Genomic DNA, 14,731 nt, shown 5'->3' on the forward strand with positions numbered 1-14,731 from the left:
GGGATCTTGGAAGTAAATCTAAATTAATCTCTTCATTTTACTGATGAAAAATCCAAGGCCAAAGGTCACACAGGCAGAACTAGGGTCTAACAAAACCTAGTTCTGACTCCCAATCCAGGACTCTGTTCTATTGGCATATGGATGATTAACCCTTTTAGTCCATAATGATTGCCTTCAGTCTTTATTAATGGAAGTCTAAGATTCCATACTAAACACTAGTCATTCTGTGAGATGGCAGCCTTCCCTCTCATCTGAGGTTTTATCCATCTGATCATCTCCACTTGGCAAGCCCCATTCTTCTGATCCTCCCTCCTCTCCCCTTCCCTATACTGTGGGTGATGATACTTACTGGGATGCTTTCAAATCAAAGACTTTCCATCAATTACTCCCTCAGCTTGATGATAAAACCAAGGGTCTAGTAAAAATGCCTTCAAGTGCAGAGTGAAGGTTACCGCCAGTACCATCCTGAAGGAATTTGGTTTAAGGAGGATAAGTGATGAAATGGTGCTTGAGATATGCTGGGCTTATCGGAGAGGACGAGGGAGCTGAGAGGTCTGGACAGTCAGCCTGAGGTTAGCAAGTCAAGGACTGGGCTGAGTGATGACATCATAAGGGCCAGGAGAAAACTGGTATATATCAGGACATCTTCACGTTTAAAAAAATGTCTCAATAACTTGTTAGTATTGGCTAAAAGGGAACCATTTTCTTTACGTTTTTGTTGTTTTTAAAAGGAGGAATTGAGTTAAGTTTAGAGCAAAAAAAAAAAAAAAGAAAGAAAGCTTGTCTTAGTATAATCCTATTAAAACCTAAGGGCACATTCTTGTTCTAAGCAAGGAGGGGTAGGGGTGGGGATGTTGTTAGGAATACTTGTAATAATAATATTTTGCATCATATAGCACTTTGTAAGCTTTGAAAAGTACTTTACCCACATTATTCTGTTTGGGGCTTGCACCGCTCACAGCCTTGTGAGTTGTATCTGGCCCTGTTATTTCCAGTTTTCCAGATGAGGAAACTGAGGATCTCTCTGGTTCATTCAGCTAGAATTTGAACCCACATCATCCTTCATTCCAGGTCCAGAATCTGTCCATGGGATGTCTCTTGCATCGAATTCTAATGCCATTTTTTTTTTCATTCTCTTTCTAGAAATCTGAGTAACAATAAGCTGACAGATGTCAATCCTGCTGCTTTTGAGAACTTGGTGAAGCTACAGGAAGTGTAAGTCTGACTTGGGGGTGTTGAAGTGGTACGCTGGAGCTTTTTTTCTGTCCTGGACCCCTTGGTAGATGAGTGAAGTCTGTCAATCCCTTTTCCAAATAATATTAAGTGGATAAAATAAAAATACATGGAGTTAAAAGAAGGAAACCAATTATATTGACATAAAGTTGTCAGATAGCTTTAAAAATCAAGTTCATGGATCCCAGGTTAAGAACTCTCAGCCTGTTGGGTGACCCATGATGCCCTCTGTAGCTAGCTTGGATCATTCATCATCCCTTTTTCCCTTGAGTATGGTTTCTTGGTGCCTCTAATGAAAAACATTCATTTCTTTACTCTTCTTTTGCCACCTACTTCCACCGAGGCAAGGACCGAAGAGTCGTGGTATTGCAATTAAATTTGGTGAAAGCCTCCCTGGCAATCGGCGATAGGCAGAGAGGGGGTTCTCCTTTCCTCTTCCCCCTCCCTCAGCTCCCTGCAAAGCTCTGTGGGAATAATTCAGTTAACACACCTGGCCATGTAAGTTTCCCTGCTGAAAAGAAATTGCTCCCGTGGATGTAGAAGGGGATACTCCCAGGTGACATTTGATGCCAGCCCACCTCTTATCTCCCAGGAAACAAAGGTGTAGTGTAATGCACCAGAGGGGCTTAACTCGACCTCCTCTGCCCCCGAACAATGTTAATAATAATGCCTTTGGAAGTGGCAATCTGCTGGGCTCTTTAAGAAGCCAGCCTTGCACCTGAAACTGTGTTTCAGTGGCTTCCCCATCAGGGTGGATATTGTGATTACCAGCAATTTTAAGCTCCTTATTTATGGCTTATAAAGAAACCTGTTGATGATAGTTTTTTTAAAGAAATCTTTTGCTCATTTCTAAGTTGTGAGCTTGTGGAATACTTGTCTTGGTTTGACTTACGTAATTTCAGGATCTTTTCTTTTTGGGAGGGATGTTTTTAAAATGGAAAGGACACAGTTTCCAACAGTTGAGATGTTAAATTAGTGGAGCCTCCATTTTGAAGGCTTAACTACTTATATCAGCTCTTCTAAGGAGGGAGTGGCAGACCAAAACTTCAAGATGATGCCCTTGTTCTATTCTGGATAGGAGTAGGAAGTGAACTTGTGGTTTCATTGGCATATTGCACTCCCAGGTGGAGAAGGCCAAAGCCCAATTCAGATTAATATCTTTTCTGCAACTTTTTGAAAGCTCCTTATGCAGAGGTGTCAGACATGTAGCCCCAACCCTTCTAATTAGGTCTGAATGAGATAAAAATGTAATTAGGAAGCATTTATCAAAATAAGTAAAAATACAGTAAAACATAGATAATATGTTAGTTTGTGGTTTTCTAAGTCAGTATACATCCTGCAGGGATCCTTATGTATGGTTTAGTAGCCACCACTTTCTATTTAACCTGGACACCACTGATCTAGAACACGCAAAGTGTCCCAGAGTGATTCAGCCAGGATAGATTGTAGGAAGAACTCCATCTATCCAGAAGGCCCCCTATCCAGTGCCCTCCGGCTGTGGATATGTCTCTTTCTATTCTCAGTGTCAGACCCTGTCCCTGGTTTAATAAATCCTCCTTGACTGATTCAAAGTGACTCTTACATGTAGGTGCTCTAGGTGATGGGAATACAGAGACCAAAAAAAAGAAGAAAATGGTAGTTCCTGCCCTCAAGGAGTTTCTGCTCTCTCTGGGGCAGCTTACATTCTCTTGCCCATTGACTTCATATAGCTTATCTGTGGAATGCCTCAGAAAGTCTCAGCCTAGGGAAAGATAGACGCTCAGTTGTTTCCTCCTCCTTTGAAGAAATTTTAGGAAGGGGTGCATGATGTTTCTTGGTTAGGTTTTGTTGTCATATTCTTTCATTTTCTGTTATGGGTGCTGCTCCAGTCCCTTCTAACTCTGTGACATAGCAGCAAAACATCCTGAAATGGAAATGGTACAGAAAAAGATGAGTGTGGTCCCTGGGAAAGATGGACGTGCAGCTTTGTGAAGTGTTAGGTTTATTTTGTTCTGTATTCCATCCAGACCTTCCCCACACACTGTCTCCCATGCCTACATGGATTCTTGTCTCAACTCTGCCTTCATTTAGCATGGTTAGCGATCTTCAGAGCTCAGCTCACATACCTACAGGAAAGCCATCCTCATCTTGTCAGCAGCTGGGGAATCACCATTGTTAGAATTTACTTTTCTAGGTATGTATTTTCCCCACTTAGAATTTCAGTTGCTTGAGGATGGGCAGTGTTTTGTTTTGGTCTCAAATGTTTCCTTAAAAAAAAAAAAAAAGACACCTGTAGAATGAATGAGTCTTTCAGACCAATTCAAATACAAGGAATCTTTCTTGACTAGCCCCCTGGTCATAACCTGGCTCATTTCCTTTTGTACTTCTGCATCTTCTCTTCCAGTAAGCTCCTTGAGGACAGGGCATGATGTCTTCATGTTAAGTCCAGCCATTTTGGCCTTACACAAGAAATCCCATTAAACTCCTCCATACCTTTTGACACCCTGGTAGGTAGGTCACCATTGGGGAAATACCCCCAAAGGAATCAGAGAGAGAGGTGTAGAAAAACACTTGGCACAACCCCACAGAGACCTGATGGACTTCTGGAATCTTGTCTTGAGTTGGAGGGAAAAGGGGAAGAATGTGGTATTCTCCAAATCAAGTAGAACTGCGTAGTGCTAAAGACCTGCTGTTTTCCCAGAGGAAACTAGACAGAATGACGAAGAGAGAGGAGGGATCGAATGGAGGGAATGAATGGAAGCTAACACATGACTACTTCCAAATGAAGTGGGTTTTAATGTTTCTCGGGAGCTGACAGTTCTCTATAAAACCATCAAATGTTGGAAGCAGTGAGGGGTGGGGGTGGGGAACCACAGGCTGAGCCAGGCAGCCTAGTGATGGCTTGCCTTGCAGAAGTACTTGAAGTCACAGCCCATCATTGACTGGCTGGATGAAGATTGAATGATGCCACATTTCAGGCTGTCATTGCTTTCATCCTGGTCAGCCTTTGGAAGAGTCTCGGAGGCCCAGCCAAGCCACAGTCCATTTAAAAATAACTCCTCCCTCTCCTCCCCCTTTCCCCAAGTCTCCCAGTAAGCCCCATGAAGAAGGCGTGGCCATTATTAGAGTCTGGTGGCCAGGGAGGGCTAATCTATTAATATGAGGGTTATTTATATATTCCTTTTTTCTGCATTTGGCTCATGTTACTGTGCATTCCTTTTCAGATGTGCGATGTGGGTGGCTTGTGCTTTCACAGGGGCAGTAAGTGACCTAAGATGTTTTCTTATGAAATGAGCAGGCCATAAATGTGCCCTGGGTTTGGGCATCTAGGTGGTATAGCCCTTGTCTAGATAGATAAGGCATCTGGGATGCACCTAGAGCATGTATGGAACCCTTACTAGGCAGTGTGCTAAGAATACTGAGAATACAGTACAAGCCAAACAGGCAGTCTGTACCCTCAAGGGGCTTCTATTCTAATGGGGAAAGATGGCAGCTAGCTGGTATTGGAGTGGGAGGGTGGGCAAGGCCCTCATAGGGATGAGCTGGAGAAGGCCTGAGGATCCGGAGTAGGGATGGAAGGAAGGGAACTTACATGACCTTGGGCACTTGGATGAATAAATGGCCTGGTTGGGAGGAGAGGGGGCTCTTTGCACACTTTGAGTAGGAGATGCCACATAGCAAGAGCCTCCAAAAAAAAAAAAAAGTGGGTCCACAAAATGGTCCAGATCCCTACGTGTGCTACCCTGGACTTGGGGCCCGTTCAAGTACAGCCATAGTAATTGCTGGCTGTGTGACCCTAGGCAAATCACTTAACCCCTATCTGCTTCAGTTTCATGATCTGTAAAATGGGCATCATAATAGCAGGTACCTTTTCAGGGTGGTCAGGAGGATTGAATGAGCCACTATGAAGACCTTTGTGAACCTTAAAGCACCATAGAAGGACTAGCTTCTTGAGTTATTCAATCTGAGAGAAGCCATCTGTGCTAACCATAAGGTGGGCTTCTCAAACTAATGTGGTCTTAGAAGACTTTGAAACGTGATAGGCATTGAAGTACCCTACAAAACCCTCCTCTGCAAAGGCCTGTTTTGGTCCTGAGCAGCGTCTCCCTCCCCTCGTCCCCTCCTCCCAAATGCCTTGTTTATTTCTCTGTTTACTCTTAGAATGAAATCTTGAGAGCAGGCACTGCTTTGATCTCTGGGCGCCAAGCACCTCACACTGTTGGACTCGTACCTAGCCATAAGTGATTGTTTTATTTTTTTGAAATGCTCTTTTGGGGGGTTGCATAGGCAGGGGCTAGGCAGTTAGAACATGCATGTTTTTGTCGGGGGGGGGGGGGGGTGCAAAGAGCCAGACCTAGGATTTTGTCCAGGAGGGAATGGAAAGAATATTTTGGTGTGGAATTCGATCCCCCTCAGATCCAGGCTATGTTTCTTACTACTTCTAACCTCTGGCAAGTCATTTTCTTTGGGCCTCAGTTTCCTCACTTGTAAAATGAGAGGACTAGATTAGATGGACCTCTCAATCTATGGTCCACTTGGGGAGTTGGACTCCCTACGTCAATGCAGATCAACACCTGGGGCTACCTTTTTAGAGCATTGCCTGGGCCTGTTCAGCTGGTTTGTATTTGTCCAAGGGAAATCTTGATCCCAGATGTCCCTGACTGTTCTCTGGGCCATATTGCCTTGCTGAGGAAAGGCAGAAGTTGAAGGGAGAAGAAAATGGGCAGTCAAGGATGGGAGGGAATGTGGAACAAAACCAGGGAGCTTGTTTTTGCCCCAAAGCTTCCCCATGTATTTTTAATACATAATTTCATTTGGAATCTTTTTGAAAGGAAAGATACTGTGATAATTTTTCAGCAGTGTCCCATTGTACTTATGAATTTAAGGAAATGTTGTCTTAAATGTAGTTGTAGGGGCTCTCATAGGTCTGTCTATGTCTTTGTCTTAGTATGGAGGCAGAGAGAGAAAAAAACCTGGTCCCTTTTTTAGTTCTCTCCCCCTCCCCCCTTGTAACTACAAAGGGCAAAAAGATCCCACCCCCCACAGGTGGTCAGGACTGGGGACATTCCATGTGACCCAGCCCAGGGCCCACCCACCTCCTTCCCTGCTATTTTTAGGAATCCAGGCTGGAAGACAGTGAGTGAGGGATCATTTTCAAGATGGGAGTGATTATTCCTGTAAGGCTAGGTGGGATTCCCGGCTCTCTGGCAGCAAGTGTGACGGATGAACCAGGGTTACGAGTCATACATCATCCTCTGGATGTGCTCTGGGGGCCTGATGACCTAGTTTTTAGGACGATGAAACAGAGAGTATGTTCCCTTTATTATAAAATACATGCAAAAAAAAAAAAAAGCTGTTCCTGGGACTAATATTTTCCTTTGTGCATTGTAACTGGAGTGGTGTTTGAAGAGAGAGCTTGGCAGTGGGAGACTTCGAACATTTTGCATGTTTTACAAGCCAAACCTCCTTTGTCTAGCCCAATTTATTGCCCTTTTCCTTTATCACAAAGAGGCAAATGACAAGAAAACAACACCCAGTGTTTATTTTCTCTCAAAAAGTGAATCTTGGAGTAGAGGCCACAGTGAGCCCAAGGCCCCTTCCCAAGACCCTTTACTTCAAGAAGGCTGTTTGTAAGGTGAGGTCTGTTCACAGTCCTGACACCAACAGGATCCAGGAAAGACAGCATAGAGCCCAAATGGACTCAGACACTTATGTTAGCGAGATATTTGAACAGTCTTAGATGAAGATGAGAAGGGGAGTTTTGTTTTTACTTCTCAGGTAATGAACATCTCTCCCATGTTAGCACAGTTAATTCTGTGAGACCCTGGATGAGTCATCTGACTTTTCTATTTGTATTTTTTTAAATTAAATTTCATTTTTTCCTATGAATAAAAATCTGTTTTCTTTCCCCTCCGATGATGAAAAATAAAGAAAAACAAATACTTTAAACAAATAATATGTAGTCAAGGAAAATAAATTCTCAAATTGCATCAATCCCTCCCTTCTCGTCCCTCTTTTATTCCTCTTTCCTCTCTTCCTCCCTCCATCTCTCTCTCTTTCTTTTTCCCTCTTTCTCTCTCTCTCTCTTTCTCTTTCCTTCCTTCTTCCTTTTCCTCTCTCTTCTCATTTCCCTTCTTTCCTTTTCCTTCCTCCCTCTTTCATATGCTTCATTTGTCACCTAACCTTTTCTGAGCCTCAGTTTTAGCATCAGAAAATGGGAATAAAATCAGTATTTCCTTGATAGGGCTGCCAGCAGTCTCTAGTAAGATACAGGAAGGACTTTGTAAGTTTTTCAGGGGCCTTATCAACACAAGCTGCTCCAGTTTCTTGATTCTTCTGGATAAGGAGATCTCTGAGCACTTCCCAAGGGCCTTTCCCAGAAAGGCCTCACAGATGTTATTTGTGCCCATTTCTCCATGTCAGCCTGGCACCTGGACTATAGATCTTTCACCTGCAGCTGTGGCCCCCTCCCTTTTGATCCCAGGGTGCTGGGCTTCCTTGTACCAAAGGGCCTTGGGAGACCCAACAGTCAGGAAGATCCACCAGCATAGTGGACTGACTTCTTTTGTAGCTAATCTCCCTAATTAACCAGCCCCTCTTCTCGGTTTTCCTTCTTGTAATCAGGGAATAAGATTTCAGAGGAAACTTGGTTTCCTTCTGTCTTTGGAACCTTGTTTGCACCTGTACACTTGTCCTCCTCCTTGGTGGTGGTGATTGGGAGCATGGTGGTGGGTGTATTGTGTCCCCCCCTTTTTGGGGGGGCAGTGATGTTTATTTAAAACTGGGTGGAGTCCTCTTGGAGCAGACTTGAATTACTGTTGAGGAGAGCTCTCTACTAAGTTTGGGAATTTTCATTTGTTCCTTGCACATTTTTATCTGTTCCGAGCTTGAAATGCAGGTCCAGTATTAGCCCAATATCCTAACTTCACCTTGCATCTTTTAGGGGAGCAGCCAGGAGAGTGTCCCAGACCAGCCTTCTCCTTGCCTTCTTCCTCGGCCCCTGGGTCTGCCTGGGATTCATTCATTTTAGCTCAGCTGACCAGGGAGACCCTGGATCCTGGCCTCAAGAGCAGTTAGCTGGTGGCTTCTCTGGTCTAGTTTCTGTTACTGGGACCAGTGGATGACTTTCCTTTCCCTTTCCTCTTCTTCTCAGGTCAGTTGCTTCCCAAAGCTTCCTTGTTCCAGTGCCGTTGGCCTACCTGGTTGTTACTACCCTCCCCTGCACCAGTCCCGCCTCCTCCAAAGCCTTCTCTGATAGCCTAAGAACTCTGGGGCTAGGGCATGGCTGACCTGGCCTCTGACCCCCGGTTCTCCACTTTTCTCTAATGAATTGGAAAGATTCCATTTTTACAGCAAATGAATTGGCTCTTAATGACAAGGGTTGGTTAGCGAGGAGCAGGTAATGCCCAAGTTTCGGAGAAAAGAGCCCACCCGTTTTGCATGGAACTCAGGATAGAAAAAAGGAGGGAGCATACTGGCTCTTAATTTGGGGGAACAGTTAGAATAATTAATGGGCTAATTTAATTCAGCACCTAAGCAAGGCTTAGTTTTTAATCTTCCAGATGCTTCAGACATCAGGCTGCAAGAACAGGCACTGGTGAAGCCCATCTCTTAGGAAGAGTGGAACCCTTCTCCTTAATGGGCTTGACTCCGGGATGGTAGAAAATAATTGGTGTGTGTGTGTGTGTGTGTGTGCGTGTGTGTGCGTGCATGTGTGTGTGTGTGTGTGCGTGTGTGTGTGTGTATGTGTTTAAAATGACAGGATTACTCTAATTGGTGTGTGTGTGTGTGTGTGTGTGTGTATGTGTTTAAACTGACAGGATTACTCTAGCCCAGTCAGTCCAATGTGTGGGACGTAGCTATTCAGGCAGCTTGCCTAGTCTGCAGAAGCTAAAAATGTGATTTTTGGTGAGAGGAACCCTTTTCCCCCTCTTTAAAAAATGGGCATAAGCATGTCAGAGATAGCTTTACATCTGTTGATTCTCTTTCATAATGTTAGAAATGCATTTCTCCTTGAGAAAGAGAGATCCAGCAATCTACATTTTTGTCTTTTAGTCAAGGTCCCCTCATCCAATCCAAGTCAGTAATCCAGTAAGAATTCATTAAGTGCCTACTGTGTGTCAGGCACCGCAAAAAACTCAAGGAATCGTAGAAGTGGAATGCAGATCATTCTAATACTTCATTTTACAGATGAGGAAACTGAGGCCAGAGAAGTGGAAATGACAACCCAAATCATGTGACTGGAGTTAGGATTAAAACACAGATTCTCTGAAGTTCTTTCCATGACACCCATGCTGCTACCTCCTTGTGTTTTTCAGGAGAAATAGAGAACTCTGGCTTAAAACACCTGGGTTCAAATCCCAGTGCTGTTACTCAGGAGCTACTGAGTCTTGAACACAAGTCACTAATCTGTGGGAGCTGTTGTTTTCTTCTCCAAAATGAAAACTTTAGATTAGGAGGTGTCTGAAATCTTTTGCAGTTTTAAGTCTATGGAAATTGGACACATTTATTAAATTTAAATTATTTGTTAACATCTAAATTAGGCAAAGGAATGAAATTTAGGTCTATGAAAATCAGATACACTCATTAAAATTATCAGAATTATTATTAAAATTTCCTAAAATTAGGTAAAGGAATAAAATTTAGATCTGTAAAAACTGGACAATTATTAAAAATTATTAAAATTACCTAAGTTAGGTAAAGGGATAACATTTTAGATCTATTGAAACTGGGCACATTTTTAAAAATTAAAATGATTAAAATAACCTTAAATTAGGTAGATGAGTAAAATTTCAATCCATAAAAACTGGACACGCTTATTAAAATTAGGGAAAGGAATAAAACTTTCTCCATGAAGTTTTTGCTAGGATACATCATTCCAGGTTGAGCTGTAACCATTCGCTGAATTAGTGAACTGGTGCCACAGACTCTCATGCCCTGGCATTAGATTTCTTCAGTGAGCAAATCTAGAATGAAAAACCCCCTCTCCTCAAGGAGCCCTAGGGCCCTGAATGGTCTGGAGAGGACTTTGGTCTCACATATGTTTGGTTTGGGGTCTCCTCTTTAAAACCCTTATTGCTGGAAAGATTTTAGCTCATCTGGAAGCTGGTGCCACCTGGCTGCTGGCGGTTTTATCAAGAAGGGCTTTCTCTTGAGAATATGTCCTTTTAGGTTGCATATGTAACTGATTTTTTTCATCTTTTTGCAGGCACCTGAATAACAATGAGCTGACAGTCATCCCTTCCCTGGGCACTGCCTCCTCCCGAATCTTGTCTCTCTATCTGTGAGTGAACGTGTACTGTGGGCTTTGGATTTGGGAGAGGGAGTCACTGATGTGATGTTGACTGTTTTACATAATTGTGAAATAATTTGATATTTTTTTAGCTAACGTACAAATCCACTCACTTTGTTAGGTAGCCTGATTGGATTGAAATGTTTTAGCTTGAGAATCTTTAGGGAGGGGGCTCCTTAGAAGAATATACAAAGATGAGTAGGTCTGCAGAGGACTTTCTGGACAGCCACAGCCTCATGGAATGTCACCCTCAGAATAACAGATCCCCAACTGGAAGAGGCCATGGTGCTTGGGTGGTCATCTGCCCATTGTATTACAGATAGGGAAGCTAGAGAGATGAAGGAGCAGACAGAGCCAAGAGCTCCCTAACTCATGTTTTCTGACTTCCATGGTGTCTTCTCACGATGCTGGGTGTCCTCATTAGCTGGACGGACCTTCGGTTTCACTTTGCCAATGGAATTGACAATGCCCTCAGAGCTGAAGAATGGTAGTGTTGGAATTAGGAGCCGGAGCCTCCAGATGGTTCTAACCTCCTGCTTTTTCTACCCTAAACTTAGTTCCTGGCGTACAGTAGGTACTTCATAAATGTCTAGAATTATTTTGGAATGATAGATTTCTGTGATTACCACTTGGCATGAGTGAGCTAGAAGCCCAACTCAGTGGACTCGGGCATTTAAGCTGTATTCAAGATTTTTGTGTAGTTTTCATTCCAAGTTTCATTTTGTTTGGAAGCCTCTTTCCTGGGCCTCTCTAAAGTTTTCCCAGATTATTCTTAAGTACTCAGCACAGTGCTGGCACATAGTAGGTGCTTAATAAATGTTTAGTCAGTGACAGCATCGGTAACATAGACAGCTTGGTAGGTTCTGGGCATAGAGATACAAATGAACTTGGTCCCCGTCTTTAAGGAATCTTACAGGAGAAATAGCATGCCAAAGATGTGTGTGTTCGTCCTTCGTTGCTGAAGAAGACCATGCATGCCATCAGAGAAATGATGACGTGACTTGCACTTGACTTGTTTTGAGTGAGGCAGGGCTGTGTAGCCTCACTTCTCCTCCAGAGCCATCTGAATCCAGGTATTCATCAGGATGACTGGAGATGACCCAGGATGAGGCAGTTGGGGTTAAATGACTTGTCCAAGGTCACACAGCTAGTGAGTGTCAAGTATCTGAGGTGAGATTTGAACTCAGGTCCTCCTGACTCCTGCACTGGTGCTCTATCCACTGCTCCACCTAGCTGCCCCATTGTCAAATGTAGAAGTACGCCAAGTACATACAAATTAATTTGGGGGTGTTTGGAGCACTCTTGAGCTTTTTGGCAGTGCTTTAAAAATATAGTCTATATTGTCTCTATTGGGACAGGCAGGCAAAAATCCCTTCAGTCATTTCCAGGGCTGTTGTTGGCTCTCCAGGGGCCTGCGGATCTTCCCCTTTGGTTGAGGAAGGCACGAAGTTTGGGAAAAGTAGCTGGGTTCCAGCATGCAGCAGAAGGGTTTTATTTTTGTACTGTAGAAAGCTTGTCAGAGAGCCCGTGAAGTAGATGGACTGACTTAAATTCATAGAGGATGGAAAAGCTCAGAGATGCAGCCAGTCTTGAGTTCTTCATGAAATTCACTCACCTGCCTTCAGGAGGTTAAAAAAAATGCTCTGCAAATAAAACACAGTATGGAAAATTCCATATCCTGTTTAAATTAAAAAAGAAAAAAAGAGAGCAAACCATGTTGTTCCTTTTCCCTTCCCCCCAGTGAGGATCCTGGCTGATTGAAACCCTAAATAAGGACCTTTTCCCAAGGCTAAGCACCAGGCGCTAACCTTGAGCCCTCCCAGGGCCTGATTCCTCACCGTTCTCATGATCATGGTGGCTTGTTTGAAAAAGTTCCTCCCAGAGATTTATTCACCCAAGCCAGTCTTGAGTGCAGAAGCCTCTTAGACCTATGTTTGATGACCAATCGGAGGAGTGAATTCCTGCCTGCCATCCCCTCCTCCTCTCCTTTCCATCTTTCTTTTTTTCTGTAAGATAATGTGGTGAGCTTTATAACCCGTTTGTTCACCTGTGTGTATCTTTCTGTGAAATCGAGGCTCAGCAGGCAGTGTGGAGGGACTTGGCAGGAGCAGGCTATTAATAAAATTGTTGGTGTAGCTTGCAGCAGATTTGGGCTGGCAGTGGGCCCTGTGTTCAGAAGGTGCTGTGTTCTTGCCAACTCGGCCTTGCATCAGCTTAACCCTTTTTAAGATCTGTATCTTGGTTAGTAGGGGGAGATAACAGGGAGCTGGTTTCTACCTCCCCTATCTTCTCCAGCATCTGAAATGGGCTCCTGTATTGGTGGCAATGTAGGTAGGGCACTGGACTTGGGGTAAAGAAGATGGCAAGTTTAAACCTTGCCTTGGATGGTTGTGGCCACGTGGGATGACCCTGGGCAAATCACCTAGCCTCAGTTTCCTCATCTGTGAAATGAGGATAATAACAGACCTGCCTTAAGGGATAGTTGGGTAGCTGATGCCTAACCAGGTCTTTGTAAAGCTTGTGTCCACAGCCTCATCTTGGTGGAGGGATTGCTGCCATGAAGCCCCAAGACCTGTCTTTGAGTCCTGACTCTGCTGCTTACCAGCTGGGTAATCTGGGGGGAGTCAGAGCTTCTTGGACTTCATATGAGTCAGACCAGGTGGGCTCCAAAGTTCCTTTCATCCAAATCTGTGTTTCTATCAATCACGTCCCCCTCTGGGAGGGGACTGACTCAATCTGGCTGGATGGTAGAATTGGACTTGGTGACTTCTCACAGATTCCTGCCGGATCTCAGCCTCTGATTGTCTTCTCATGACCCTAGAATGACGAAGGAGGTGGTTTCAAACTCTGACAAAGTGAATTAAAAGAGCTGGGACAGCCACGGTTTCTTCCAACTTCCAAGTTATCATTTCCAGTGGAGTGTAAGGTTCTTGAGGGTAGGATCTGTGCATCCTTCTTGTGATTATTCCCTCAGCTCCTCGCCAAGGGCCTGGCACAGAATAGGTACTACACAGTTAAATGAATAAATAAATAAAGGCCTTTTGTAAGTGAGCTAAATTGAATTCTGGTAATACCTAGGGGAGGCAGGGAAGGAAACAACCCAGCTGCCAGCTAGGGACCATTTAGTTCTGAAAAGAAAACCAGGACTTAGTTCTTGGGGTAACGGCACTCCATCGTCTTGGCTGGTGATGCATGTGCCTTTTTATGGGGCCTTCTTAAGCGGGTTTCTGTGCTTGATTTGTCTGATGCTTCCCTGCAGACTGAGAATAGAACCCCTCATTGAGGGGGGAAGGAGAGGAGAGACCACCATGGGCCCCCTTACCTCATTTAGGCCACCTGCTGTTTAATCAGTATTACTGATTGATTAATGTGATGACTGAACATCTCCCTGGCATTTCTTTTCCTGTCCCCCCTCTGGTCCCATTCTCCTGGTCTCCTTTCCTTCACATTTTTCCCTGGAGAGGGAAAGGTGACCGTTCTCTGTTACTTGGGCTTGGAGGCAATCCCCAGTGGGGCTTATACAGCTTGGCTGACTAAAAATACATTTCTTCTATGACTCTTACCCAGCGCAGGGCACTGTGGGACAGGTTGGCTTTCTTCCTGCTCTTCCATTAGGCAGTGTTAAAATATGTAAAGTGAGGAAGGAAAAAAAGAGAAGAGAAAAGAAAAGAAAGCTCCAACCTGAACTGCCTTTACTTTGAATTTGGCTTGGAAAAGGCAGGTGAGTGTTGGCAGCGGCAGCTCTGTCTTGGGTGTGGACCTAGTGTATGTCTTATTTGATAAATCATTCTTTTGAAATGGTTGGGGGGAGTGAGAAGAGAACAGTCTTTAAGATCTTTGACTTCCTTTTCTGTTTGGGACATGCTGTCAGGGTAGTGAGGGAGCTGAGCTCAGCCCCTGAAAGAACCATTCAGAAAGCCTTAACCTTTTTTGTAGTCTGGACTCTTTTTGTGGTCTGAAATCTTTGAACTCTTCAAAATATTGTTTTTCAGTGCATAAAATAAAATACATAGGATTATAAAAGAAACCAATTGTATTGAAACACAATAAAACAAAAAGATATCTAAAAAGTACATGAATCTATTGTATATAATAAGTCCAAGACCTTTTGAGTACTGGTGACCAAAAGGTTGATCACCCTTGAGGTCATTCCTGGAATGATCTCCCAACTTAGCTACTCTGCTCCTCAGCTGGGCCCACACTTGAATCCCCTTCAGCATGGTGGGA

The 14,731-nt window shown here is 43.9% G+C and overlaps 1 protein-coding gene across 4 annotated transcripts in view; it reads left to right on the forward strand.

The window, feature by feature from the left end:
• LRIG1 (leucine rich repeats and immunoglobulin like domains 1) overlaps positions 1 to 14,731 on the forward strand; it is a 133,142-nt gene that overhangs the window by 48,775 nt on the left and 69,636 nt on the right. For 3 of the 4 annotated variants that reach the window (XM_072598726.1, XM_072598727.1, XM_072598729.1), the window contains exons 2-3: positions 1,144 to 1,215; positions 10,421 to 10,495. In XM_072598726.1, the coding sequence (XP_072454827.1) occupies positions 1,144 to 1,215; positions 10,421 to 10,495 (147 nt within the window). The other variant, XM_072598730.1, reaches the window with a different exon arrangement.

The sequence above is a fragment of the Notamacropus eugenii genome, chromosome 3 (assembly GCF_028372415.1).
Source record: "Notamacropus eugenii isolate mMacEug1 chromosome 3, mMacEug1.pri_v2, whole genome shotgun sequence".
NCBI classification, from domain to species: Eukaryota; Metazoa; Chordata; class Mammalia; order Diprotodontia; family Macropodidae; genus Notamacropus; species Notamacropus eugenii.